Below are 25,880 nucleotides of genomic sequence, written 5' to 3'. Positions count from 1 at the left end.
CTCACGGCGACGGCTCCTCTGGTTGCAGAGCCCGGCTCTGTGGCCCGCGGGCTCAGTAGCTGCGGTTCCTGGGCTCCAGAGCGCAGGTGCAGTAGTTGTGCTGCAGGGGCTGAGGTGCTTTGCGCCTGTGGGCTCTTCCTGGACCAGGGAGGGATTCCGTGTCTCCTGCACTGTCAGGTGGATTCTTTGCCACTGAGCCACCAGGGAAGCCCCCATTTGTATATTTTTGCTTATGTGTCTGTTGCCTTAGGAGACTGACCTAAGAAAACACTGGTATAATTTATGTCAGATAATGTTTTGCCTATAATCTCTACTGGGAGTTTTATGGTGTCACGTCTTATGATTAAGTATTTAAGCCATTTTGAGTTTATTTCTGTGCATGGTGAGGGGATGTGTTCTAACTTCACTGATTTACACGCTTGTGTCTCTGTCCTTGTATCTTAGTCTCTTCATCTAAGCATACCAGTCAGATTAGATTAGGTCCCATATAATTAAGGGTAATGATTACTTTTTTAAAGCCCATGACACCAAATTCTCAGGTACTGATGACTCAGGTGACCACATGTGAATCTGAAGGGACATGATTGATTTACAGCAAGTCCAGAATAGCAAAGTAGAGACTTCAGCAGAGTCAGCAAATGTGAGAGGGAGGCCTGTGATTAGCTCTGGGCTCTGGACACTAGGAGCTGGCTAGGAGCTGGGATTCCACGTCCACTAAGTGGGCATTGTTAGACTTTGGTGGAACCTGATCTTGTATAAAATGTACTTAGTATTGGGGTGATAAAAGAGTTGTAGAGATGGATGGTGGTGATGGTTGTACATCAGTGTGAATGTACTTAATGCCACTGAGTTGTATGCCTAAAATGGGAGAAACAGTAAATGTCATGTTAGGTATATTGTAACACACATACAAACCTGAATAGTAGCACAGAATCTTTGAGAACAAGAGAGAACAGGGCAGATGACACATGGCATGGTCTCCAGCTCTCTGATCTGATCCTCCTTTCCCAGCCTCTCCTGTTTATGGTTTGATGAATTTTCCCTTAAAGAAGTGCCTTGTGTCTTGTCATGAGTTCAGTGACAGGAGCTCGTGCTGTAACAGGGATTCCCCACCCCCACCCTCCTGGCATCATGAGTATCTCAGCCTCCTTGTTCCCAGCACCCCACCCTGAGCTCAGAAATGTGTGTTGCCCCATCTTGTGTGCATCTGCACAAGTTCTCCCTCAGGGCAGGAACAGATTCTGCTGGTCATTGCATCCGTGTCACAGGCAGGGGAGAGCAAGGCATTTTGGTGCCAAGTACAGTGTGCTGATCGCAGAAGTTCTCCTGAGTTCTTTTTCAAACACTGGAGATATTTATAAAATTCTCTCAAATATTTTGAATATACAGCTTTGGATATATACTTGATAGAAGCAAGCTTAAGACTGTTGTTTGTATTCAGAACCACATTCTCTAGGGACACTTAAAGCAGAGAACATGAAAGCAGTTTAGGAAACCACTCAGCAACAACTGGAGAGTGTTCTCAAGTCAGAGAATCGGATTGAACAATATGCTGTGAGATACGGTGGTCGTGAGGAAGCTTAGTCATGGGGAGGGTTTTGTATTACAAATGAATGACTCACACTTCACCTTGCCATTAACAGTTTCCTTCAGTCATGAATTTATATCCAAGGCCATTGAGGTTCATGACTTTTAATCTTTATGCTGTGAACATAGTGGATTCTATCAGCTACAGAAGGTGAGGGCCTTACATGAACTGATACAGCCTCACCTGTGTCCAGCCATGGATCCCATCCTGCTTCAGCCCCACATCACTAGACCCCTGCCTCCTGCATCATCAGATCTTGGGGTCTGTCCTGATCAGACTCCCACGCTGCTGTCTACGCTGCTCACCCTCCTGTCTACACAACTCACCCACCTGCCCCAGCCCTTCAAGGACACCTCACCCCAACCCCACCCCCCCCCCCCCCCCCACCCCCACTCCGCCACCACCGCATTCACAAAGCAGCTCCAGGTCCTCAAACAAACAGGGTTCCTCGCCGTCTGCTCCCATTAGCCTTTCCAATTCGTCCCCACACCCACTCGGCATCCAGCTGTGCTGGCTCTGTGGGGATCCTTTCATACCCCGGTCTGTCTGTACACACGGTCCCTCTGTCCCAGAGGCAGGGAACAGTGTGCCAGGACACAGAAGGAAGGTGGAAGACGGGACCTGCCATTCCCACCTACTCCTCCAGGGGGCGCCCGTGCCCTCTGTCTTCCCACAGCCCTCAGTGGATACCCTTAACCATTTATGAGTCCTCCTGCCACCCATTGTAGCTCAGTTGGGAAAGAATCTGCCTGCAATGCAGAAGACCTGGGTTTGATTCCTGGATCGCGAAGATCCCCTGGAGAAGGAAATGGTAACCCACTCCAATATTCTTGCCTGGAAAATCTCATGGACAGAGGAGCCTGGTGGGCTACAGTCCATGGGGTTGCAAGAATCAGACATGGCTTAGCCACTAAACCACCACCACCACCTGCCACCCATAAACTGTGAGAGCAGGAAGTTGCCTCCGTCCAGCATGTTCTGTCCCAGGACCCCTGCACCTGCTGTGCCTTCTCCCAGACATTCTCAGGGCTACCGTGTCTCCACATCTGAGAGAGCAGCTCCCCTTCTTTTTCCTTCAGAGCACAGGTCACAGCCCAATGGTGGATTTTCTATGCTTGTTCAGTGTGTCCTCTACACAGTGCAAAGTATTTTCTTCTATCTTGATGTGTGGGTGGATCCTCAGTACTTAGGACATTTCCTGGCTCCTCAACAAACCTCTACTGATTGAATAAATGGAGGTGGGGACTCTGTCTGTCTTGCATTGCCTCCACCATGGGATGTGTCCCCTCTTAATAGAGCCCTTATATACGATTATATGTAGGATTATAGGATTAACACAGCCTTTATATTGGAATAACTGTTACACAACTGGTTGCTGACTCAGTCATTACTATGGCATGACTTGGAAATCTTTTAAAACTTGGAAAATAGTGTATTTTTCTAGTGATTTGGATACAAGCATCATTTCGGAAAAATTCAAAGCCATCAACTGATCTCTTCATTGTAATTATTTGTATACCTCATCTGTGATGCGATGTTAGGAAGAAAACATCTTAAAACTTTTGGGTTGGTTCATCTTGGACACAACACCCCCATTAGATTTGATTAACATCCACCTTTAGGGATTATTGGCAGGCAATTATAAATTAAGGAGAAAAAATTCTGTTTTAGTACTAAGTTTTAGTACTAAGTTTGAAAAGGTGTTAGTCAAGAAACATAGGTATGAACGCTGAGCTAACACATGTCAAAACATAAAAATGAATCCGTTTGGACTTAGCGAAGGGATGGTGTATGTGTTTACATCCCAGGGTCTTGTTTCTGATCACAGACTCAGTGTCCAGACTGTTTTCTTAAGAGTTTTCTTAAGAGTTTTCTTAAGAGTGTTTTCTTAAGTGTTTCCTTAAGAGTTTTCTGACCCGAGTCCAAAGCACATGACCGCTCATGGTTAGGGAGGAGTGGAAAAAAAAGCTGACATTTGCTGAGTAGATTGGTGGTTTGATTTCTCTGAACACATGGATGAGTTGTCATTGACGTTCTGAGATGAAGAAACTGAGGTTTCGTCGCTTGTCTGATGTCAGTCTTGTGAGAGGGACTGAGCTGCAGCCTGCTGCCTCCAGAAGCTCCATCTGACTCACTCACAGGCTGAGCTCTGGCCCAAGCTCCTGAGATTTGCTCTGCAAGGGCCTTGGGCTCCCAGACTACCTACCTGGAGCCCTGTCTGTGGTCACCGGGGCCCCAGGCTCACCCACTTGCTTCCCTGGAGGGGTTGTGGACCCTGTGGGATGAGACTGGGGCTGAGTCCCTAGGGGTCTGCATTTGAAATGGAGGAGTTGTTTTTTGTTTTTGTTTTTTTTTTACTGTGAAAACAATTTAAAGTTGAATAGTGAGGGGTGTTGGAGAAGGCAATGGCAACCCACTCCAGTACCCTTGCCTGGAAAATCCCATGGATGGAGGCATCTGGTGGGCTGTGGTCCATAGGATCGCTAGGATTTAGACACAACTGAGCGACTTCACTTTCCCTTTTCACGTCCATGCATTGGAGAAGGAAATGGCAACCCACTCCAGTGTTCTTGCCTGGAGAATCCCAGGGACAGAGGAGCCTGGTGGGCTGCTGTCTACGGGGTCGCACAGAGTCGGACATGACTGAAGTGACTTAGCAGCAGCAGCAGTGAGGGGTGTCTTGACTAAGAGAACTGGTGGATGCCCTGAGCCATTGGATGATTTCCACTGTGATTTGGGCTATTTGGATTCTGTTCTTTTACTTTCATATTTGGAAGGTGTTCATCTAAATAAAAGAAAACTTGCTTCCTGGATGGAACTGAGAATGTTGTAGTGACTGATAGAGGCCACTGTAGCATTCATTTTCTATCTAACATTCTTTGGGAACAAGTGTCTAGCAAATGCACTCTGGCAAAGATTACCAAGAATCTATTAATTTTTCATTGTGAATATTTACATCATTAATTATAAATAATCACCTAGAAAGCTGTCTACGAATGTACACATTTTTAAATGACATGGATCCTTCTTCTCCCATTCCCAAATAGTGATAAAATAGTGTTTTAGTTTAGTCAAGTTTTGAAACCTCAGTATTACTCAGTTGTTTTCCTTTATGAAACATGTAAATAATTGTTAAGCTGAGTTTTAGAGGGAAAAACTTAGCTGTTTTTGCCTCCTTCACTAGACTGGTTTTAATAATTTTTTATAGCACTAGATTCAAATTTGCTGCTGATAAATTCAAGAACCTAGTGGGATTAACTGATTTATGTTTATTTAATTTTTAGTATTGATTTGGAATTTAAACTAAAGATCTTTCACTGCTGTGTGGTCTTTGTCTCACTGTTTTCAAAATATAGGTTTTCAGTTTCAGGCATTCCATTAATGTGCTTTTGCTTTCTGTACCTTTTACATTTGTAGGTGTATTTGTCAGGCCTTGAAAGAGAAGATCACAATCTTAGTCACTCATCAGCTGCAGTACCTAAAAGATGCAAGTCAGATTCTGATATTGAAAGATGTAAGTAATTTCTAGAAATCCATGGAATTGCAAGCACTCAGGTGTGTTGAAGGACAGACCTTTCTGCAGATCACTGTCTTGGGGTTCATGGTAAACACGCACTTCTCCCTGAGTTTTTTGCCCTGTTCTTCTCAGAGCTGGTGTTCATGCCTTGGAGGATGAACCTAAAGCCCTGTAAAATGTCACTATTACACTCTAAGCCATATACACTCTAAAATGTTTAAAAGTGCAACCACAGGGTTATTGAATCATCACTGTTCTAATGCAATTTGTTAAGGGTAATGTTGCAGTTTTGTTTAGAACTTTTTACTTTCCTCTTCCATGACTTAAGTCAAAGTGTATTACTTAGAGATTCTAAGATCTGTTGGTATCCAGGTGATTGTTACACGTATTTTGCCTGAAGAGCATCTTCCATTAGCACCAGAAGTGAGGTTGGGTAGCCAAGCACCGGGGTCAGAGATGCCCTCTCTGCTGGTGTCTCCAGCTGCTGGTCTCCCTGCCCAAGTCTCTATGTCCCTGATACATGTGGGAGCCTGTGCGGCAGGAGGACAAGGCCCTGCCTTCACGGGGCTCCTGTTCTTATGGGGAGGATGTGACAGAGAAGGTGACATGCTGGCCTCTCTGAGGAGCTGGTGCCTCATGGGGTCTGAGTGACATGAAGGTGGGGGCCACACAATAACCTGGGGGAGGGGGTCTGAGGCAGGGGGTCTTGAGGAAGGAGCTGATCTGGCAGGTTGGAGGAACAGCAGGAAGACCAGCGTGTCTGAGGACAGGGGGACAGGAGGGAGCTGGTCTCCAGGTAGTGCGCAGGGTACCGGAAATGGGATGGAAATCTTGGATGGTCCAGAGCGGAGGAGGGATGTGGTCTGATGTGGTAGTTAAGATATTCCTCTGATAGTCACTGGAGGGGTGACAGAAGAAGCAGTTATAAGGCTTAGTAAAGCTGAGAAGACAGAAGTGTGGACTCAGGCTAGAGTATCAGTTTCTAGAGCTGCCGTAACCAAGTACTGTAAACTGGGTGACTGAAAACAAAATAAGTTTTTGGTCTCTCTGTTCTGGAGGCAACAAGTTCCAAATCCAGGTGCTGGCAGGGCCATGCTCTCCCTGGAGGCTCCAGGGGAGAATCCTTCCCTCCAGCCTCTGGTGTTCACCGGCCTTCCTTGGTGTTTCTTGGCTTCCAGCTGCAGCACTGTGGTCTCTGCCTCTGATGTCACATGGCCGTTGTCCCTGTGTCTGTCTGAGTCTCTTCTTTTCTCATAGCAACATCAGTCTTACTGGCTTTAGGGTCACCCTGCTCCACTGTGATCTCATCTTAACTGAATTACATCTGCAAAGACCCTGTATACAAATAAGGTCATGTTCACAGCTGTCATGTTTGAACACATCTTTTTGAGGAGGGGGCACCATCCAACCCACAACTCCTAGCATGACCAGGGGTGGGATGGAGATTAGTGAGAAGTTTTCAGACTTGGTGGTCATTTGATGCTTCATTCCTTGGCTCATTTACCTCTGGGTCTCAGTACCTTTGTTGTTAGCCCCTGGCTGTTCCACAGGCCCTTGGTCAGATCCCTGACTTTTGAAATGAATCTGCTCCAAGAAAGATTATTAATATACAGAACCCCTGCCTCTCTAGAAGCAGTTCCATGTGTTAACTCCTCTCCACTCCTCTAGGAATGGAGGGAGGGGCTAAGGTTTCTCAAGCTTGAGAGCAGTTGATTTCACATGCAAAGGGGGTGATTCTAGTGTGTAAACATCAGTGTTGACAGTGTTATGAGCACAAGATCAGTGGGCAGGAGAATAACCTATTTAGCCAGTCCCTAGATATTTTGGGGTCACCTTATTGCTTCCTTTGAGGACACTGCCCCCAATTTTAGTACTCACAAAACAGCTGTTTGTCCGCTGGTGAGCACCCCTGCATGAGTTGGGTTCATCTTTACTGTTTGTTTGGTCCCTCTCTCACAGCAGATGGGGGATGGCTGTCCTTTCATCCTCCTGGAATTGTCAGTGCTTGACCGTTGAGTGAAATTGCTGTCTTTGTACTACCAGTCATTTCATTGTGCGTATTACAGATTTGATGTGGTGAGTAGTGATTTCATTAAAGAGGTGTGTGAATTTTGCCTCCCAAGTGGAACAAGACACTATATATCCTACTTAATTCTCTAGTTCTGCAGTATCTGATGGTATCCAAAGGCTTCCCGGCATTTCTCCCAGTGGACCATCTCAGGGGACAGAGGGTCCTAGCGAGGGACCTGGGCCATCTCCCTCCACCTGAGCTGCCTTAATCAGAGCTGCTCTCATTTGATGTGTTTTTGCATCCTGAGATTTTTTTTTCCCCTGATGTTTTATTTGCTACTGAATGAATCAGCTGAGTCTGGTTTCATGGGGTCAGAAAATAGTGAAACATCTACACATCATTTTATATGACTTTGTTAAGGGAGGGAATCTGCACAAGGATATGTCACATGTGTTCAAAGAAAATGATTTGACTGACTATAACTTAAGCAGTTCCCTGATTTGGGGAAGCCTGGTTGATTGCATGTGGTTGGTTGTTCTTAAGTTTTTTCTCGAATCTGAGTGCATTGATTCTGGCTTAGGTTTTGGTTTGTGGGCACAGACTGCCAAGACTTCAGAGCCACCCCAGCCCCATGGCTTCCTTGTTTAATTACTTTAAAAGTTGGAATATTGAAATTTCAGTTGGGAACTTGCTGCGTGTTGGGACAGTTGTAGACCAAGGAGAGGCCTCTCATGGATTTTCTGTCCAGGGCTGGTTCCTATTATCCCAGCCGGGCACATGATAGTGTGACAGTGACAGTGGTCACTGAAGATTTAATGAGTGACTCTTACCTATATGCAGATATACTTGTGCACACCTCTGGGTTAAGTTTAAATTTCTTTCCTGGAATTGTCACAATTCCAGGCTTCTCTCAATTCCCATGTTGTCTAAAAAGACTGTTGCCGGGAGCCGTTATGGGGGGTCCCGCCCGTGACGAGGTCATGAAGAAAATACCGGGCAGGCAAGGCCATCCAGGACCCCATCCATGACGAGGTCACGAGGAAAAAACCTGACAGGCAAGGCCGTCTAGGATAAGGGACCCTCCAGGTTGGCCTCAGCCTCTACCCCACCCTGTATCCTCCCCCCTTTTTCTGCTGTTGTTCTTGTTTACCCTGCTGCGGATTCTTGTGTTGCCTGCCGAGAGCTCTCCTGCTCCTCTTTCACTGAGTAAAAACCAACTTAAAACCCTAATTAATAAATCTGTATGCTGGTACCCTATGAAGGGACCAGAGATGAAGGAAATGCTTCATTTCAAACATTTTGCTGGCATTCTGGCTTGTTTGATAAATGTGTGATTTCACTGCACAAAATGCTCTTGATTGTGCTAAACATCCTAAGCACAGTACGCTAACAAAAACTATTAAGCATAGGCCCCTTCGCGGGGTGAGAAAAGCTCCACAAATATGATAGCCAAAAATGTGCCTAATAGAAAATACTTTAGATAGAGATTAGCTGGCGACTTCTTGCAGGTGGTTAACTATTAGACTAAGAGCCTGTTTTGTGCCATATCTGCTGTTTCTGCAATCCTTCCCATTTCTGTTCTGTAAAAATGTAATCCTATCTAGTTCCCATAGAGATGACGCTTATTAGAAAGGAAATAGATTAATTATAAGAAAAACAGGGTTGGCTACTGAAGTTGCTTAAGTCACACCAGGTGCAAGCCATAAAATGTTAGCAGGCCTGAAGGCCAAATGATAAGAAAGACTCTTGTGAACTAAAAAGTATGTGGGTGACATCCAGTTTCGGTTAAAGGTCAAGTTGCTGTAATGTTTTGAGATGCCCTGTGTGTAAGCAATATGCCTTCCCCCAAAGATGTTGTTAAGGGTATAAAGGAGCCGTGCAAAAATAAACTTCAGACTTAGCCCCGAGCTTTGTCTCACTCTCTCTCTCATTCGCCAACGCCGTTCATCCTGAGGGTTCCCCTGGATCCTGCTGGGGCTGGACCCCAGCAGACTGTGCTGATCCTCCTACCAACCTCTGTACTTATTGCTTCCCTAAGTGCCCAGGGTAGTCATGTCAACGGCCTCCATTTTTAACACATGAGCACACGTTTCTTTCATATTCCCCAGCACCTAGCACAGGGACAGGGTCTGGCAGAGAACCCAATGATCAGTTCTGTACTGAGCTGACTGAACTAGAGTTCTCAACAAGAATTCTAGAACCAGGGATCAGTTTTTTCAAAAATGCTAATTTAAGACCAGGTAGCTTTTCTTGATTGGTATTTGTGTTGGTTTAGTATTATTAAATACGAATTCATTCCTTTCAACTTTTTTATTTTAGGGGATAGTGGTGGAAAGAGGAACTTACTCTGAGTTCCTGAAATCCGGGATAGATCTTTTTTCCCTTTTTGAGAATGGGAATGAGCAGTCTGAACCATCTCCAGTGCCAGGAACTCCCACTGTGATCTCTGAGTCTTTGGTTCAGTCTCTCCAATCTCCCAGACCCTCGTTGAAAGATGCGGCTCCAGAAGACCAAGAAGTGAGTTTCTCATCCTGCAGTGTGCCTGGGTCTGTCTGCTCTTGGCGGTCTCATGAACCTTCAGCCTGCTCATGATATCTTCATTTGTCCGAAAGTAGACCCTAAGGTTCCCAAAGTCTTGTTCCATGGGATTGATAGAAGAGCATGAAGGAAGCAAGCCTGCTTGGGGTTCCCCTTTGGGTGTAGGATGGAGACTCTTATGGAGATCAGTACTGGTGCACTGCAATGAATTTCTGAGTGAATGTGGCTCACACTGATTGAGGACTCTTCACTTTGCCATAGTTACATCCTACTCATGCTGGTGGCCCCTGGCTTCCCTTATGCATCCCCAGGCTTAATGTGAAGACCCCCTTAGACTGAGTCCTGCTGTTGTCATGTTAAATCATCTACTTTTCCTCTATGTTGAAATGTTCTAGCACTCATGTGACTGACGGTATTATCTTACCTCTGTGTCAGATGGTTTGTGATAGGCTAGAGGCAACGTGTGCGAAGGACCCAACGCATGGTAGACACTTCGGTGTTAGTTCCCGTCCTCCTTTCTTACCCATCAAGACCGAGAACTACATCTTATCAACCTTGAATCCCAGTGGCCAGGAAAGAGCCAAGGAGACACTAGTCTTCTGTGACTCTATAATGCATTCTATGTCCTCCAGACAGAAATGCACTAGATCTCCCTTAAAAATATACACAGGTATTCCTTGATATCCAAACCAAGGAGATTGGAATGGTTCTGATAAATATTCAGATTAGGTATTCACTTTCTAAACTCAGGAATCACTCTCTGAAATTTAGGAACCAAATAGATTCAGATCATGTACTTGCAATGTGCTATGTAAACTCCTATTTACTCTAACTCTCTGTGAACTCAGTTTACTGTATTTGGCTAGTGTTTTGAGCCCCAAGAATGTTTTATGCTTCTATCACTGAATGACACAAATCATCTAGAGGGATATATTAGCCCCATATCTTTTTGTGTGTTATTTTAGAGGAAGTTTCTGCATTTATGCATTAATTGATTTTGTTGTGTGTGAGTTGAGATTCAGGTTCTATTTTAAGTAAATCTCCCCAACAGTGAATAACCTCATGTGAATGACGTTTGATTATTTTTCATAGATTCCTACGAGTGGGATGGCTGGGTTCAGGGGTAAACACATATGTGGTTTGGCCAGATATTCCCACACCCTTCTCCATAGGAGATGGACCATTCTGCACTCCTACCAGTGTATGAGATGTGTCTGATTCCCACAGCTTTGCAGAGGAGGACGTTGTTGAACTCTTGAAATTTGGGGTTCATTTTTAAAAATTTCATCTCTCACTGCCATTTTTCTCTTTTAAGCTGAGAATATACAGGTTGTACTACCTCTGGAGGACCACTTGGAAGGAAAAGTTGGTTTTAAGACCTATAAGAATTACTTCACAGCTGGGGCTCACTGGTCTGTCATCATCTTCCTTATTCTAGTAAACATTGCAGCTCAGGTACATAAGGGTGTTTATTTTGATTTGTGCACTCAGCTATTTATATTGTATTTTATATTTCTTATTAAATATTTGTATTAAGAGATTTATCTCAAAGACGTGGCTCATGCAGTTGTGGGCCTAGCTTGGTGAATGTGAAATCAGCAAGGCAGGCCTGCAGACTGAAATCTCAGACAGGAGCTGACCCTGATGTCTTGAGGTAGAATTTCTTTCTCCTCCAGGAAGCCTCAGGTTTTGCTCTAAGGACCTTTGACTGACTGGATGAGGCAACCACAGTGTTGAGAGTGATCTCGTCTACTTAAGTTCCGATGATGGATGTGAGCCACATCCACAAAAAACCTTCAGAGCAACATCTAGATGAGTATTTGGTTGAATCACTGGAGACTGGCCCAGCCAAGCTGACACCCAGAACTGACCATCACTGTACCTGTCAAGTTTTTTGCTTTGAAAAATCCCAACATTTGTTCTGTTATTACTGACTTTGGAGTCCACTTGGGTTTGCATTGAAGTACATTATATTTGGGGAGCAAAGTCTTCTAAGGAAAAGGGGATTTATTTCAAAGATATTAACATGTAAGATGCCCTCTCCTGACCTGTGGTCATCGGGGTGAGAGGCTTGGTGCAGACCTGAGCCTGAAGGACCGTCTCCGTGTCCTGGAGCCTTCCCCTCCCCCATCCTGGTGACGTCAGTGTCTGAGTGACTGTGTTTCCTGCTCCAGGTCGCCTACGCCCTGCAGGACTGGTGGCTTGCATACTGGTGAGTGATTCCTGGTCTGACCCACAGTGCTGTGAAATCTACACGAACCTCACTTTCCCACAGAGTCAGGGGGAGAGATGGGGCGAGTTCAGCCTCCTCTTCTGACCCTCAGGTAGTTTCCCTGAAGAAAAATGAAAGTTTCTGCGGGTGTTGTTTGATCCCTTTGTGGTCTCTCCCCACGTCCTTCCCTTTAGCAACTTCTTTACAATATTTTTTTCTTTTTTTGAACTTTTAATCATGTATTGGGAAATGGCTGATTAACAACGGTGTGATAGTTTCTTTTGAATAGGGAAGGACGCAGCCATACATATACATGTATCCATTCTCCCCCAAACTTCCCTCCCATCTGCCACATAGCATTAGGCAGAGTTCCATGTGTTATACAATAAGTCCTTGTTGGTTACCCATTTTAAATTTAGCAGTTTGTGCCTGAACATCCAAACTCTCTAACTATCCTTCCCTTTGACCACTGTAAGTTCATTTTCTAAGTCTGTTTTCACAGATAATTTTGAAAACTGAAAGTTGTGATTCAGATTTTTTAAAGAGAGATACACACAGGGCCTTTCAAACTGGGAAACACTTCCCAGCATAATATACATTTCTTGAATTGAAGTAATTTTTTTGTGATATCTGTGTAAATCCTATGTGTATCTATAGTGTAATATTTTTCATTTTCTGTTCCATAGGGTGGATGTACAAAGTGGCCTGTATTTGGGGGGATATTTAAAAGAAGATGAAGAGGTAGTATTTGTTCTGAACTGGTACTTAGGAGTTTATTCAGGTAAAGTTGAGTCATCTGCTCTAGAATACCAGAGTTTAAGGTGATTACAGTGAGTCTGTGTGAGCAACTAGGGCTTTCAGAGTAATTCAGTAATGTCTTAGTAGATTAAGTATCTGAATCGCATTTACTCTGTGAATTAATTAGAATAATTATTTTAAAGATCTACTAGGGGTCGCACAGTCAGACACGACTGAAGCGACTTAGCAGCAGCAGCAGCAGAAGAAAAAAAGTTGAATGAAGACTCTTAACTTGTTCCATACTGGATTTTGGTAGTTAAGCCAGGATTGCATATTGAGAAAATCAGCCACTGGAAATATGTAGCTACTGTGTATTCTAATAGGTGCTTTAGTTAAATCTTATATCACTATATGGATGGGCAAGGGGACTAGAAATAAATTCCACCCTGTGGTTCAGGTTGTTCCAGTTCTGTCTGAATAAACCCTGGCTTTTATTGATCTTGGATGAAATCCTTGGCAACATGGGCCACAAATAGAAGCATTATTCCCCCCCAGGTATGCAAAGCTCCCCTTTCCACACTGCTCATCTCCTGGGCTTCACTAATAACATGAGAAGCTAAGCAGGGGAAGTCCAGTGTCTGGAATTAGGATTCCTTCTCTTTCTTACCCTGAGATCACAGTGTTACCTCCTCCCCAACTGTGTGATTAATACAAAATTTGGTTTGCCAGACTAATATTAACTATTAACATGACTCTCTCTATTCACAAGAATATTTAGAATATATATAGCTTAGCATTACATACTATTTAAAGTATATCTTTAACACAAATTTTAAATGCTTTCTTTATCCATTCATCTGTTGATGGACATTTAAGTTGCTTCCATATCCTAGCTTTTGTCAATAGTGTTGCTATGAACACTGGGGTGCAGGTGTCTTTTTGAATTATGGTTTTCTCAGGGTATATGCCCAGTAGTGGGATTGCTGGGTCGTATGGTGGTGCTATTTTCAGTTTTTAAAGGAACCTCCATACTGTTCTCCATAGTGACTGTAGCAATTTGCATTCCTACTAACAGTGCAAGAAGGTTCTCTTTTTCCACACCTTCTCTAGCATTTATTATTTGTATATTTTTTGATGATGGCCATTCTGACTTGTGTGAGGTAATACTTTATTATAGTTTTGATCTGCATTTCTCAAATAACAATATTGAGCATCTTTTCATGTGCCTCTTGACCATCTGTATGTCTTCTTTGGAGAAAGGTCTATCTAGGTCTTCTGCCCACTTTTTAATTGGGTTGTTTTCTGTTTTTTTTTTTTTTTATGTTAAGCTGCATGAGCTGTTTGTAAATTGTGGAGATTAATCCCTGATCAGTTACTTATTTTGTAATTATTTTCTCCCATTCTCAGGGCTGTCTTTTCATCTCATTTATGGTACATATAGACACTAGATCAGGGGAGGAGGGCTCTTTGGGTAGCTCAAATGGTAAATAATTTTCTTGCAATGCTGGAGACCTGAGTTTCATCCCTGGGTCAGGAAGGACCCCTGGATAAGGGAGTGGCAAACCACTCCAATATTCATGCTTGGAGAATTCCATGGACAGAGGAGCCTGGTGGGCTACAGTCTATGGGGTTGCAAGGAATTGGAGATGACTGAAGACTAACACACATGTACACTGGAATATTACTTATCCACAGAAAGGAATGAAATTGGTTCATTTGTGAGATGTGGATGGATCTAGAGTCTGTCATGCAAATTAAAGTTAGTCAGAAAGAGAAAAACAGAAAAAATACTTTTATTAATGCATACAGATGGAATCTAGCCTCTTCATGGATCACTGCCTTATCAGGGTGAAGAGACTTGTGTAACTCAGTGGTGCTATGAGCTATGCCAAGTAGGGCCACCTAAGAAGGATGGATCATAGCGGAGAGTTCTGGCAAAATATAATCCACTGGAGGAGAGAATGGCAATCCACTCCAGTGTACTAGCCATGAGAAACCCATGAACTGCATAAAAGGCAAAAAGACAAAACACCGAAAGATTAGCCCCCCAGGTCAGAAGGTGTCCAATATGCTACTGGGGAAGAGCAGAAGACAACTATTAATACCTTTAGACAGAATGAAGTGGCTAGGTCAAAGTGGAAATGTCACTCGGTTGTGGATGGGGCTGGTGGGGAAAGTAAAATCGGATGCTATAAAGAACAGTATTGCATAGGAACCTGGAATGTTAGGTCCATGAATCAAGGTAAATTGGACATGGTCAAGCAGGAGATGGTGACTGTAAACATAGACATCTTATGAATCAGTGAACTAAAATGGACGGGAATGGGTGATTTTAATTCAGATGACCATTATATCTACTACTGTGGGTATGAATCACTTAGAAGAAGTGGAATAGCCCTCATAATCAACAAAAGTCCAGAATGAAGTTCTTGGGTGCAACCTTAAAAACAACAGAATGATCTCAGTTCATTTCTAAGGCAAACCATTCAACATCTCAGTAATCCAAGTCTATGTCCCAACTACTGATGCCGAAGAAGCTAAAGTTGATCAGTTCTGTGAAGACCTAAAAGACCTCCTAGAACTAAATGCAGAGTTCCAGAGAATAGCGAGGAGAGACCAGAAGCCCTTCTTCAATGGACAATACAAAGAAATAGAGGAAAACAAAAGAAAGGTAAGGCTAGAGATCTCTTCAAGAAAATTGGAAATATCAAAGGAACATTTCATCCGAAGATGGGCACAATAAAGGACAGAAATGGTAAAGACCTAATTGGAGCAGAAGACATCAAGAAGAGATGGAAAGAATACACAGAAGAACTATACAATAAAAATCTTAATGACCTGGATAACCACAATGATGTCATCTCTCACTCAGAGCCAGACATTCCTGTGTGTGAATTCAAGTGAGCCTTAGGAAGCACTGCTGCCTACAAAGGTAGTAGAGATGATAGAATTCCAGCAGAGCTATTTAAAAATCCTAAAAGATTTAAAGTGCTATTAAAGTGCTGCACTCAATATGTCAGCAAATTTGGAAAACCCAACAGTGGCCAGGACTGGAAAAGGTCAATCCTCATCCCAATTCCCAAGAAGGGCAGTACTAAAGAATGTTCAACCCACCAGACAATTGTGCTCATCTCCCATATGAGTAACATTATGCTCACAATTCTTCAAGCTACGTTTCAGCATTATGTGAACTGAGAACTTCGAGATGTTCAAGCTGGGTTTAGAAAAGGTAGAGGAACCAGAGATCACATTGCCAACATTTCCTGGATCATAGAGAAAGCAAGGGAATTCCAGAAAGACATCTACCTCTGTTTCACTATTTAAGCTAAAGCCTTTAACTGTGTTTATCATAATAAACTATGGAAAACTCTTAAAGAGATGGGAATACCAGACCATCTTACCTATATCCTGAGAAACCTGTATGCAGATCAAGAAACGATAGTTAGAACCCTATATGGAACAGCTGATTGGTTCAGGATTGAGAAAGGAGTACAACAAGGTTGCTTATTGTCACCCCGTTTATTTAACTTATACACAGAGCACATCTTGTGAAATGCCAGGGTGGATGGCTTACAAGCTAGAATAAAGATTGCTGGAGAATATCAATTTCAGATATGTGGGTAATAGCACTCTAATGGCAGAAAGTAAAAAGAAACTAAAGAGCCTCTTGATGAGGGTGAAAAAACCAACTTAAAACTGAATATTATAAAAACTAAGATCATGCATCTAGTCCCATCACCTGATGCAAACAGAAGGGGAAAATGTGGGAGCAGTGACATATTTCCTCTTCTTGGGCTCTAAAATCACTGTGGATGGTGACTGCAGCCATGGAATTAGAAGACATTGCAGGAAAGCTATGACAGACCTCAACAGTGTGTTAAAAAGCAGAGACATCACTTTGCTGACAAAGGTCTGTATACTCAAGGCTATGTTCTTTCCAGTAGTCATGCACGGATGTGAGAGCTGGACAATAAAGAAGGCTCAACACTGAAGAATTGATGCTTTAGAACTGTGGTCCTAGAGAAGACTTGAGATTGAGAGTCCCTTGGACAGCAGGGAGATCGAAACCATCAGTCTTAAAGGAAATCAACCTTAAATACTCACTGAAGTACTGATGCTGAAGCTGAAGCTCCAATACTTTGGCCTCCTGATGCAAGCAGCTGACTCACTGGAAAAGACCCTGATGCTGGGAAAGGTTGAAGGCAGAACAAGGGGGTGACAGAATATGAGCTGGTTGGATGGCATCACCAATTCATGAACTTGGGCAAACTCCGGGAGATGGTGAGGGACAGGGAAGCCTGGCGTGCTGCAGTCAGTGGGGTTACGAAGTGTTGGACGCGACTTGGTGACTGAACAAAAAACAACAGCAACATGGAATCGAGAAAAATGGTACAGATGATCCTATTTGCAGGGGATGACGAGTTGTAGTTGCAAAGAATAGATGTTTGGACACAGAGCAGGAATGAGGAGGTGAGGGAAATAAATTGAAAGATTAGGACTGACACATACACACTACCATGTGTAAAACAGACAGCTTGTGGGAAGCTGCTGTATAGCACAGGGTGCTCAGCTCAGTGCTCTGCGATGACCCAGAGGGGAGGGAGGGGGGGAAGGGAGGTCCAAGAGGGAAGGGATATATGTACACATATGGCTGATTTACTCTGTTGAGCAGCAGAAACTAACACAACATTGTAAAGTAACTATACCCCAATAATTTTTTAAAAATGAGTAAAAATTAAAATATCTTCACAGGAAATGCTTGCAAAAGTTTTCTACAAAGAATAAGTTATGTAAAAACCCACTCATTGAAATTTGGTATTTATTTTATTAATCACTTGATAAGAAATTTGAATCTACCAGCTGTTTACTTTCTGAATTGGTGGACAATGAGGGCTTAAAGAGGAAGGAAGGGTTTCTGTTACACATTCATATAGGATTGTGGGCTAAGGCAAATGACTGTTGGTGGAATTCAGGAATTTAAGCAGCTTTCAGTATTTAAATAATACTGATGTGGCAGCTGAATGGAAAAAATTACTTGATGGAATATATATTGCTGAAGTTATCTCCACTTAATATAGCATTGTGAGTTGAAGAGATGTTTGGAAGGCTATTTTAATTTTTATATGTATAGTAGTGCTCATTTATGTCATTGATAAGGCATAAATTTAAATGATTATGTTTATTTACAAATGCTTTGGGGTTCTATAAAATAGTGAGAGATTCGTTTCTATTATCTTGTTTAGATGATCTCATGTCAAAATATGATTTGTAGTTTCTTGCAGTTCAATTATTTAAGAGATTGTCCACTTGCAACTTAGCATGGTCTTTTCATGCTCTTTATAGCTACTTGGGCATAGAAGTAGCTACTTTATTTTTAATATTTTAAATTTTTATTGTACTTGCTTTCCAATGTCGTGTTAGTTTCTGTTGTACAGCCAAGTGAACCATTGAACATATATCCTCTTTTTGGATTTCCTTTCCAATTAGGTCACCGCAGAGAATTAAGTAGAGTTCCCTGTGTTATATAGTAGGTTTTTAAAAAGCTACTTTACATGGAAATAAATTTCCTTGTAAATTACAAGGAAATAGTAGATTATTTCTCCTTTTCTCTGTTAATTCATGTGCTGGTAGCAAAGCATTGGAGAAGGGAGTGGCAACCCACTCCAGTATTCTTGCCTGGAAAATTCCATGGTTAGAAGAGCCTGGGGGCTACAGTCCATGGGGTTGCAAAGAGTATGACTTGACTGAGCAATTAACACTTTCATTTTTACCAAAGCATACCTTACTTTCAGATTATGGGACGTGTTGTAAATAATGATATTTGAAATGTGGAGAAAGGAAGACCAGCTAGTTGTATAATTATCTGTCTTATAAGTTTTATTAGAACTTGTAATTGAATTAGGCAAGCCTAGAATGAAGCTATAGTTTACACATGATTTTTTTTCCTCCATGTTGTTTCTATTTAGTGGGAGGAAAACAGTGATTTTTATATTTTTCTTTATAAATGTATTTTTGAAAGCATTAAAATCTTACAGAATCTACTTCATATATATATATATATATATGTTTTTTATTCTGTATATATGTAAATCTCTATACAAATTTTATTTATAGAATAAAATATATGGTACCTTTTTAAACTGCCTTCCATGCTTTAGCATGGTTAAGGATAAGACAGATCTTGTGCTGAGTGATGCTTCTTTATTTCAGGGTTAACTGTGTCGACTGTCCTTTTTGGTATAACGAGGTCTCTGTTGATGTTCTACATCCTTGTTAATTCTTCATGAACTTTGCACAGGAAAATGTTGGAGACCATTTTAAGAGCTCCGGTATTGTTCTTCCATGGAAATCCAATAGGTAAGTCAGACACCAAATTTCTTAATGAATATGTCTTGTAAACACCTTACATGCCTATTTACATTTTCATATTTGAAAATGGAAGAGATGCTTGGAAGAAAATCACTATGTATGTTTATTCATTTTCTACAAAAAGCTTCACTGGTAATTTTTCCTACCAGAGAAAATTTGAACATAGAAACATATAAACCTTTATTCCAATTTATGCATGTCTGTAAAAATATATGAATGCTTACTTTGCAGGATGATTTAGGAGTCCATTTGTTATGTGGCGTATGAAACACCCAACAAATGATGAAAATGTGTTGAAATGTTTTTGACTAGTTGTTAAAACGTCGGCTGTGTTTCATAATGTTAAACTAACTAAGAAGGACCATCTTCCAGGAATATCTCTACAGAAGACAGGCTGTGTGTTTCTTTCTTTCATTGTCCATTTATTTCTGGGACCACAGAGCTCTGGCATGTGCCCATATTTTGAGTTTTACCTAAATGGTAATGTAAAATTAATTAAAATACAAGATCAGTGAAATGTAAGCATCCTCTTCAATAAAATCAACTCTCCAGTTTTACAATGGGCTTTTGGTTACCCTAAAGATGTCTTGTGGTACCCAGCAGGTGGATCTTCATTATTAAGTAAGAGTGTCCCTGAAGGTTTCCCAATGGTTGCTTCCTCCACCCTTCAACAAGAGAGGCCTTCAACCTGTCTTGCTTTGGAAGGTAGCCTCCTAACCTGGGTTCCTATGAAGAGTTAGTTCATCAGCGTACATACCCACTCTGCTCAGTTGGTTAGACTTCTGCTGAGGCCCAGGGTGGCTTTGTTTTTGCAGGTCATGATTGACAGGGCCTGTTGAGGTAGGGATGTAACTGGAGGGAGGACAGCAGTAACCTTGGCCTGGTCATCAACTAGTTGTGTGATCAAGGCCAAAGTAGGTAGATACAACTGGGCAAGCAAATCTCCAGGCAAGATGTTGTCATGGTTATAAGTATGGACTCTGGAGCCAACTTCCTGGGTTCGGTCCTGGAGATAGTTACTTATAGTAGTAGCCAGTTAGAGTTATTTTAATACTTATATGTTAGTTATTTAATTTCTCTGTGTCTCAATTTCCTTACCTATAAAATGAGGATACTATTCACACACTTACCAATATCTTGATGTTGTGGGCATTAAGCAGGTTAACACATTCACAGCACTTAGCACAGGGTCAGTGCCTAATGAACCTAAGTGAGGATGTTGACATGGTGTCTGGGAACTTCCTCTCCTGTGAAATGGGATTAACTGCTGCACTTTCTGTTTCACAAGACTGTTGTAAGGATTAAATAAGACTGTTTAGTGCAGCACCTTGTGCACATTTATTCAACACATGTTCTTTAGTCCAGGCACTATGAGGAGCCTAGGATGGTAAACTGCAGAGGCCCATACAATCTCATCTTATTATGAAGCTGGAGTGAGGAAGTGATTGGAAGTCTTTGCTATTGTGGCTGTGAAGTCACACTGCTTTTCCTGATGATGGGGAAACTACAGTTGTAAATTTGGGAGCATCAAGTGGGACTGTTATCAGTTATAATTTCTGTTATCACAGCCTCTGAGTGCTTGTGACCACTGTTAACCAGTCTCTTGATGACCTGTAGGCTTCTCCAGATGCTGATTTATTATTCAAGGATTTGGAACCAAGTTTAAATCTTTAAGGTCACTAATCCTAGAGCAGCAGGCATACACAGTGTGTATCTTGTCTCCCCTTCCTGTGTCTATTATCAGAACTTCATCCCTTCAAGAAAATAGAAGCCCAAATAAGTGCTACAAAGATAGGCCCTAAGGTTTAGGGGCGTCAGTTATTTACTCTTTTAGTAGTATATTAAATTGAACTCTTTCTTGTGTTTATTTTCAAATGTAGAATTTGTGATAGATTGTTTATAGCATCTTTGTCTCTGGTATGTGATGGCATGAAGAGAGAACCACATAGAGTTGTATTACTTGTTACCAAGTTCAAGCTCGCTCTGCTTGCCTCACAATGTCGATAAGTCTTACAGATGACATGTTAAGGCAAAGAAAAATGACTTTATTTGGAAACCTGGCAGACTTAGAAGATGGCAAACTGATGTCTCAAAATAACCATCTTATTGGGGTCTGGATGCCTGGTTCTTTTATAGAACAGAGAGGAGAGGAGGCAAGGAAGTAAATTCAAAAGGTCGTTTATCTTGCACAATAAGAGGGTATTTGTTCATTTTTTTCTTTTCTGCAGCCATTCAAAAGTGGTGAGGGTCAGATTGTCTCCCTGTGAGCTGAAAAAAGCCATTTTTGTTTAACGTTCAGGCAGAGGGGCAGGGTTCCCTGACCAAAGCAATGACTAGCAACAGTCAAAGAAACAGATCCAGCATGGAATCAAAATTGGCTCGTCCCTGCTACAGTTCCTTTGATTTGCACCTCCCCTGTCTGGGGCCAGTGTCCTGTTCTTTCTCATCCTGAGTCTCCTCAGGGTGCACCATGCTTGCAGGGGTGGCTGCAGCATCCTTTGTTTACTGATGTGACAGGTGACATTTTTAGTTTATGCCAGATATTTACCGGAAATTCCCATATTCTATCCTGCAGCCTTAAGGCTATTAAGCCTTAAGCCTATTATTGTGGATTCTGAGAAGGGAAATAAAATCAATGATAAGTGATTCTTAGTCATTTAGTAATATTTCTGTTTTCCTGCCTACATCCCTGTGGTCTTCTTAGATGCTTATTTGTAAGTCTGTGCTTGTCACACCTGGTACACCTCTAAAAACAGTGACTTATTAAGCCAGTAGTAAACTCACGACTTAGAAATGGCCACAATCCAAAATTTACCAAAATGTGAGGTGCTGTGAGCCATCTGGAGGGAAAAAAAATTACAAAGAGACCATAATTATGTTTATTTAGAAAGTATCACTTGGAAAAATTAATCTTGATAATTAAAGCAAAATTGTTGTGAGAATTAGGATTAACTTAGGTATTTTGCAATTGTTTACTTACTGATTTAGCACTTGGAGTGAGCCTCAGATGGGATGGTTCTAAAGGGAGGGAACATTCTCAAATCCACCAACTCTTCCTGATAACTGCTTCAAGATTCCCCAATTTTTTAAAAATCAGGGCTCAGTTTCAGTTCCCCACCCACTGCCATTTGGTGGTATTTTTGTTTCTCTTTAGGTATCATCCTATTTTGTCTTTCTTTTTCTCACTGACATTGGCTTATTTCATATGAATTTGTAATATATTAATTTTGTTGTTGCTTTACTTCTAAGTTGTGTCTGACTCTTTTATATTCCTATGACTGTAGCCCGCCAGGCTCCTCTGTCCATGGGATTTCCCAGGCAAGAATATGGAGTGGGTTGCCATTTCCTCCTCTGGGGATCTTCCTGACCCAGGGATTGAACCCCTATCTCTTATGTCTCCTGCTTTGGCAGGTGGATTCTTTAGCACTGAGTCCCTAGGGAAACCCAATATATATAATATTTAATACATATACTTTATTTTTTAAAAGATTTACTTATTTATTTTTAGTTGCATTGGGTCTTTGTTGTTGCATGTAGGCTTACTCTAGTTATAGCAAGCAAGGGTTATTGTTCATTGCAGTGACTTGGCTTCTCATTGTGATGGCTTTTTCTATTGCAGAGCTCAGGCTCTAGGCACATGGGCTTCAGTAGCTGTGGTGCACAGGCTTAGTTGCTCTGTAGCATGTGGAATCTTTCCAGACCAGGGATTGAACACATGTCCCCTCCAGTGGGGACACTGTACCACCAGGGAAGACCCGAAATACATATTCTTCAAAAATATTGTTTTTATTTGTTCATGAATTGTTTCTCTTAAAGCTTCTATCTGAGGAAGTGAGTAATTTCTTGTATCCTGTTCTTGCAGGAAGAATTTTGAATCGTTTCTCCAAGGACATTGGGCATATGGTTGACTTACTGCCCCTGATATTTCTTGATTTCATCCAGGTAACATATCAGTCCTGTCAGAGTTCTTACAGGGAAGAGCAAAGTGCCTGTTTCTCAAGGAGTTTCCACAGGGGCTGAAGGTGGGCCTTTCAGCCTGGCAGTGTGTCCTGTTATCCTTAGTAAAGGCTGTGTTTGTGAGAAAGAGGTGCAGTTCTGATTGGGAGGGTGAGTTAACTTAGTAACCCCTGGGGCAGGAGTGTCTACACAGTCATGTCAAGGTTGGTCTGAAGCAGCAGCATGCTGGATAAGTGGTTCTCCCTCTGCCTTCCAAGTGTCTGGTGTGGATTCCCTTTACTGTGAGCACATTTTATAATATAGAAATAATACACCAATGGAAAGATAGCCTAGATTGACAAAATTATGCATTGTATTGGGCTTCCCAGGTGTCTCAGTGGTAAAGAATTCAGCTGCCAATGCAGGAGATGCAAGAGACGTGGAATCAATCCCTGGGTTGGGCAGATCCCCTGGAGAAGGAAATGGCAACCCACTTCAGTATTCTTGCTGAGAAAATTCCATGGACAGAGGAGCCTGGCAGGCTACAGTCCATGGGGCTGCAGTGTTGGACACAACTGAGCACGAGCATACTGCGTTGTATTCCCACAGGGGGCAAGTATTTGCTGCACCATTTTGTTTGGATAAAGCCAGGTGTGGTTACTTACAAAGAAAAAATTGGCTAAAAATAGGGTGAAAATAATACTTTAACAAGAACAATAATATTTAGTTGCTAAGTTGTGTCCGACTCTTTTGTGACCACATGTACTGCAGCCAGCCAGGCTCCTCAATCCATGGGATTTTTCAGGCAAGAATACTGGAGTGAGTTGCCATTTCTTTGTCCAGGGGATATTCCTGGCCCAGAGATCAAACTCGTGTCTCCTGCGTCTCTTGCATTGCAGGCAGATTCTTACCACTGAGCCACCTGGGAAGTCCAAGAAGGACAATCAGTTCAGTTCACTTCAGTCACTCAGTTGTGTCCCATTCTCTGCGACCCCATGAACCACAGCATGTCAGGCCTCCCTGTCCATCACCAATTCCTGGAGTTTACTCAAATTCATGTCCATTGAGTTGGTGATGCCATCCAACCATCTCATCCTCTGTTGTCCCCTTCTCCTCCTGCCCTCAATCTTTCCCAGAATCAAGGTCTTTTCAAATGAGTCAGCTCTGCATCAGGTGGCCAAAGTATTGGAGTTTCAGCTTCAACATCAGTCCTTCCAATGAACACCCAGGACTGATCTCCTTTAGGATGGACAGGTTTGATCTGCCTTGCAGTCCAAGGGACTCTCAAGAGTCTTCTCCAGCACCAAAGTTCAAAAGCATCAATTCTTCTGCACTCAGCTTTCTTTATAGTCCTTCTTCCACATCCATACATGACTACTGGAAAAACCATAGCCTTGACTAGATGGACCTTTGTTGACAAATCATGACTCTGCTTTTTAATATGCTGTCTAGGTTGCTCATAACTTTCCTTCCAAGGAGTAAATGTCTTTTAATTTCATGGCTACAATCACAATCTGCAGTAAATTTGGAGTCCCCAAAAATAAAGTCAGCCACTGTTTCTACTGTTTCCCTATGTATTTGCCATGAAGGGATGGGACAAGATTCCATGATCATAGTTTTCCGAATGTTGAGCTTTAAGCCAGCTTTTTCATTCTCTTCTTTCACTTTCATCAAGAGGCTCTTTAGTTCTTCTTCAGTTTCTTCATAAGGGTGGTGCCATCTGCATATCTGAGGTTATTGATATTTCTCCCAACAATCTTGATTCCAGCTTGTGCTTCTTCCAGCCCAGTGTTTCTCATGATGTACTCTGCATATAAGTTAAATAAGTAGGGTGACAATATACAGCCTTGGCGTACTCCTTTTCCTATTTGGAACCAGTCTGTTTTCCCATGTCCAGTTCTAACTGTTGCTTCCTGACCTGCATGCAGGTTTCTCAAGAGATAGGTCAGGTGGTCTGGTATTCCCATCTTTTTCAGAATTTTCCACAGTTTATTGTAATTCACACAATCAAAGGCTTTGATATAGTCAATAAAGCAGAAATAGATGTCTTTCTGGAACTCTCGTGCTTTTTTGATGATCCAGTGGATGTCGGCAATTTGATCTCTGGTTCCTCTACTTTTTCTAAAACCAGCTTGAACATCTGGAAGTTAATGGTTCACATATTGCTGAAGCAATACACTGCTTCAGCAGTTGCTCTACACATGGACATCACCAGATGGTCAACACCAAAATCAGATTGATTGTATTCTTTGCGGCCAAAGATGGAGAAGCTCTATATAGTCAGCAAAAACAAGACCAGGAGCTGACTGTGGCTCAGATCATGAACTCCTTGTTGCCAAATTCAGACTTAAATTGAAGACAGTGGGGAACACCACTAGATCATTCAGGTATGACCTAAATCAAATTCCTTATGACTATACAGTGGGAGTGAGAAATAGATTTAAGGGACTAGTTCTGATAGAGTGCCTGATGAACTATGGACAGAGGTTCGTGACATTGTACAGTAGACAGGGATCAAGACCATCCCCTAGAAAATGAAATGCAGAAAGCAAAATGGCTGTCTGAGCAGGCCTTACAGATAGCTTTGAAAAGAAAAGAAGTGAAAAGCAAAGCAGAAAAGGAAAGATATACCCATTTGAATGCAGAATTCTAAAGAATAGCAAGGAGAGATAAGAAAGCTTTCCTCAGCGATCAGTGCAAAAAAAATAGAGGGAAGCAATAGAATGGGAAAGACTAGAGATCTCTTCAAGAAAATTAGAGATACGAAGGGAACATTTCATGCAAGGGTGGGCTCAATAAAGGACAGAAAGGGTATGGACTTAACAGAAACAGAAGATATTAAGAAGAGGTGGCAAGAATACACAGAAGAACTGTACAAAAAAGATCTTCATGACCCAGATAATCACGATGGTGTGATCACTCACCTAGATCCAGACATCCTGGAATGTGAAGTCAAGTGGGCCTTAGAAGC

General features: G+C 42.2%; 2 protein-coding genes across 2 annotated transcripts in view; both read left to right on the top strand.

Annotated features, from left to right (window-relative positions):
* LOC122686751 (ATP-binding cassette sub-family C member 4-like) overlaps window positions 1–25,880 on the top strand; it is a 2,082,459-nt gene that overhangs the window by 1,821,232 nt on the left and 235,347 nt on the right. The gene's annotated exons all lie outside the window — the stretch shown is intronic.
* The window catches only part of LOC122686755 (ATP-binding cassette sub-family C member 4-like), a 105,046-nt gene that overhangs the window by 56,339 nt on the left and 22,827 nt on the right, over window positions 1–25,880 (top strand). Inside the window, 7 exon segments of the mRNA XM_043891996.1 lie at window positions 5,006–5,102; window positions 9,436–9,637; window positions 10,970–11,109; window positions 11,829–11,866; window positions 12,553–12,647; window positions 18,815–18,961; window positions 22,836–22,915. Coding sequence (XP_043747931.1) covers window positions 5,006–5,102; window positions 9,436–9,637; window positions 10,970–11,109; window positions 11,829–11,866; window positions 12,553–12,647; window positions 18,815–18,961; window positions 22,836–22,915 — 799 coding nt within the window.

This window comes from Cervus elaphus, chromosome 30, assembly GCF_910594005.1.
Source record: "Cervus elaphus chromosome 30, mCerEla1.1, whole genome shotgun sequence".
Taxonomy (NCBI): Eukaryota; Metazoa; Chordata; class Mammalia; order Artiodactyla; family Cervidae; genus Cervus; species Cervus elaphus.
The sequence above is the reverse complement of the archived record's forward strand: the minus strand, read 5'-3'. Positions and strand labels throughout refer to the sequence as shown.